The sequence below is a fragment of the Mandrillus leucophaeus genome, unplaced genomic scaffold (assembly GCF_000951045.1).
Source record: "Mandrillus leucophaeus isolate KB7577 unplaced genomic scaffold, Mleu.le_1.0 Scaffold215, whole genome shotgun sequence".
In the NCBI taxonomy this organism is placed as follows: Eukaryota; Metazoa; Chordata; class Mammalia; order Primates; family Cercopithecidae; genus Mandrillus; species Mandrillus leucophaeus.
Genome location: NW_012102199.1, coordinates 504,426 through 508,090, shown reverse-complemented (window position 1 = coordinate 508,090; position 3,665 = coordinate 504,426). Strand labels below are relative to the sequence as shown.

Below are 3,665 nucleotides of genomic sequence, written 5' to 3'. Positions count from 1 at the left end.
TCGGCTCACTGCAAGCTCCGCCTCCCGGGTTCACGCCATTCTCCTGCCTCAGCCTCCCGAGTAGCTGGGACTACAGACGCCCGCCACCTCGCCCTGCTAGTTTTTTTGTATTTTTTAGTAGAGACGGGGGTTTCACCGGGTTAGCCAGGATGGTCTCGATCTCCTGACCTCGTGATCCGCCCGTCTCGGCCTACCCAAAGTGCTGGGATTACAGGCTTGAGCCACCGCGCCCGGCAGACAAGTGGAGTGTTTTTAAAGGAAACTAATAGGGAAACAAAAAACAGCATATCCAGGGGTAGTGATGTGAGCAAGTCTGTGGCTAATGTCATACATTGATTAAGTCAAGAAATAGAGGCGGGACATGGTGGCTTACATCTGTAATCCCACTTTGGGAGGTGGAGGCTTGAGGATTGCTTGAGGCCAGGAGTTTGAGACCAGCCTGGACAATATAGCAAGTCCTCTCTATGAAAAGTTTTTGAAAAATTAGCTGAGTGTGGTGGCACAGGCCTGTAGTTCCAACGACAGGTTGTAGTGTTTGAGCCCAGGAGTTCGAGGCTGCAGTGAGCTCTGATCGAAACCCCATCTGAAAAACAGAAAACGCTAAAAACGTTCCAGTGGCTGCTTCCGGGAGGAAGGGTAGGTGTAGCCACAGATTGCTGTCTTTTTCCCTACATCTTTGTGGATGGCTGTTTAACAGGATGTATGTCTTCAGGCAAATGACTTCATCCTCGAATTTCAGGTTCATGATCTACAGGATGTGATTATGCTACTTCGACCTAATAGGGTTGCTATACGGGTTAAGTGATGGGTGTCCCTAAAATGTTCAAGGGTATCGGGAGAAGGTTGCAAAATAGGAGGAAGAAGCTGGCTGGGTTTTTTTTTTGTTTTGTTTTTGTTGTTTTTTTTGAGTCCGAGTCTCGCTCTGTCGCCCAGGCTGGAGTGCAGTGGCGCAATCTCGGCTCACTGCAACCTCTGCCTCCTGGGTTCACGCCATTCTCCTGCCTCAGCCTCCCGAGTAGCTACAGGCGCCAGCCACCACGCCCGGCTAATTTTTTTGTATTTGTTTGTTTGTTTAGTACAGACGGGGTTTCACCATGTTAGCCAGGATGGTCTCGATCTCCTGACCTTGTGATCCGCCCGCCTCGGCTTCCCAAAGTGCTAGGATTACAGGCGTGAGCCACCGCGCCCGGCCAGAAGCTGGCTTCTTGCAGGGACAGCAGGGCCGCAAGGCTCTGTGACTCTAGGCCCCATCACAGCCGGCCCTGTCCCACTTCCTTTTTCGGCCAGAACCCCAGAACCCCAGTGATTCAATAGGTCGGGTCCTCCTCGGGGGAACCAGGCCTGCCCTCTAGGAATCAGGGTATCCCCGCCTCCTTGGCCAGCTCTCGGAGCCTGGGACTCAACACCTGCCGATTGGCTGCCGGGCCAGGACCTGTCGCTTGGGCATCAGTGGCCGCCGCCGTCCAATCACAGACGTACAGGGGCGGGCGTGTGGGCCTGTTGGACCAGCAGGAGGACGGCGACGGGCCGAGGCCGCTGGACCCGCCGTTGGAACCACAGCTGGGTGAAGTCAGTGCTGCTAGGTCTTTGGAGCCAGACCGAGGGGAGGGTCGCGCGCCCCAGGGTGGGGAGCACCAGGCGGGCGTCGGCCGGGCCTCCCGAAGCCTCCTCGAGCCGTTAATACCGCCCGTGCCTCCCTCCTAGTCCTACATCTGGCATTGCCTGTTCCTCTTCGGCTTCCAGGCCCGCCCGACCCGCCATATTAGGTCCCGGCCCCGCCCTCCGTCTCATTGGCCCCCCCAACCCAGGCCGACCCTCAGCTCTTTGGCCCAGGCTCCCGCCTTCTCCGCCCAATGTTAGGCCTCACCTTCTCTAGGATCCACCCTCTCCCCGCCCACCTTCATAAGCCACACCTACCACTCCAACTCTCCTTTCTGGCTTGTAGGCCGCACCTACTCTGCATATGCCCCGCCCCTCACTCCAGGCCCGCCCACTTAACTGAGGATCCAGGATCCCCTCCTTAAGGTTTGGGCTCGGAATTGCCTTTTTTTTTTTTTTTTTCTTGTGACGGAGTTTCCCTGTTGTCACCCAGGCTGGAGTGCAGTGGCGCGATCTGAGCTCACTGCAACCTCCACGTCCCGGGTACAAGCGATTCTCCTGCCTCAGCCTCCCAAGTAACTGGGATTACAGGCGCCCACCACCACGCCCACCTAATTTTTGTATTTTTAGTAGAGACGGGGTTTCACCACATTGACCAGGCTGGTCTCGAGCTCTTGACCACAGGTGATCCGCCCGCCTCGGCCTACCAAAGTGCTGGGCTTACAGGCATGAGCCACCGCGCCCGGGTCGGAATTGCCTTCTTTAGACCCTCGCCCACCTGCTGCTGAGTCCTCCTGGGCCCCGCCCCAGTCCTAAGCCCCGCACACGCCCTGCTAGGCCCCGCCCATTTCTTTCCCCCCTTTCCAACCCGTTCCTCCCCAGCCTCTGCACCCTACCCTTATTTCCTGTCCCTGTCGCGCCCAGGTGTTTACCTGGCACTCAGGTGAGTCGTGCGCTCCGGCGGTTTCGGTCGGAGCTGCCTGCCTCTTCCGTCAGCGCGTCCCACAAACCCAGACGGCACGGAGGGGCCCCAGGCCAAAGGCGGTGGGCCCCTGAGCCCTGACACCGCCTCGCCACTGCTGCAGGTGACCCCGGCCGGCAGCGCCGCCGTGGTCCCGGAGCGCAGCGACATGCCCGAGCTGGTGGTAACCGCGCTGCTGGCGCCGTCGCGCCTGTCGCTGAAGCTGCTGCGCGCCTTCATGTGGAGCCTGGTGTTCTCGGTGGCGCTGGTGGCCGCGGCGGTCTACGGCTGCATAGCGTTCACGCACGTGCTGTGCCGGCCCCGGCGCGGCTGCTGTGGACGCCGTCGGAGCGCGTGCCCCGCCTGCCTGAGCGACCCCTCGCTGGGCGAGCATGGTTTCCTGAACCTCCAGGTGATCGCACGGGGGCGCTATCGGGGCTGCGGGGTCGTGTGGGGTCGAGACGGTTCAAGCCTAGGGAGGGAGGGTTCCCCAGGCTTCAGGCCGTGCCCTCCCCCTAGAGCTCGGGCCTGCGTCTGCACTATGTCTCGGCTGGACAAGGCAACGGACCCCTCATGCTGTTTCTGCACGGCTTCCCTGAGAACTGGTACGTCTGGGGCCCAGGGGCCTGAGGCGCACGGGACTCGGGGGCAGGTGGAGCTTGGGTTCCCAAGAGGCAGTGGGGAGGGCTGCGTAGATCGGGACAAGCTGAACATAGATGGGGACAGGGGTACTGGCCAGCATACCCAGGATCCCTAGGCCCTGAAGGGACAGGACAAAGGGGTACTGAGGTTGATTGAGGCTCCCTGGATTCAGGGTGTAGTTGGCTTCAGCCTCAGCCTCTGCCTCTGCCTCTGCCTGGGATTCCCCATCCTTCTTTTAGGGGAAGTTTAGAGCAGGAAGGAGGGGTTGCCAATGGTCGCTGATGGGCGTAGGGTGCAGGTGCAACCTGAGGGCCCTGACTCAGCCTCTCTCCCCCACCGGCCTGGCAGGTTCTCCTGGCGTTACCAGCTCCGGGAGTTCCAGAGCCGCTTTCATGTTGTGGCTGTGGATTTGCGAGGTTACGGCCCCTCAGATGCACCCCGGGATGTGGACTGCTACACGATC

General features: G+C 60.0%; 1 protein-coding gene across 1 annotated transcript in view; it reads left to right on the top strand.

The window, feature by feature from the left end:
• Positions 1-2,450: 2,450 nt before the first annotated feature.
• Positions 2,451-3,665, top strand: part of LOC105540119 (epoxide hydrolase 3-like) — a 3,115-nt gene continuing 1,900 nt past the window's right edge. The window contains exons 1-3 of the mRNA XM_011980614.1: positions 2,451-2,972; positions 3,080-3,165; positions 3,551-3,654. Of these exons, the coding sequence (XP_011836004.1) occupies positions 2,730-2,972; positions 3,080-3,165; positions 3,551-3,654 (433 nt within the window). The 5' untranslated portion in view covers positions 2,451-2,729. The remainder of the gene's footprint in view (positions 2,973-3,079; positions 3,166-3,550; positions 3,655-3,665) is intronic.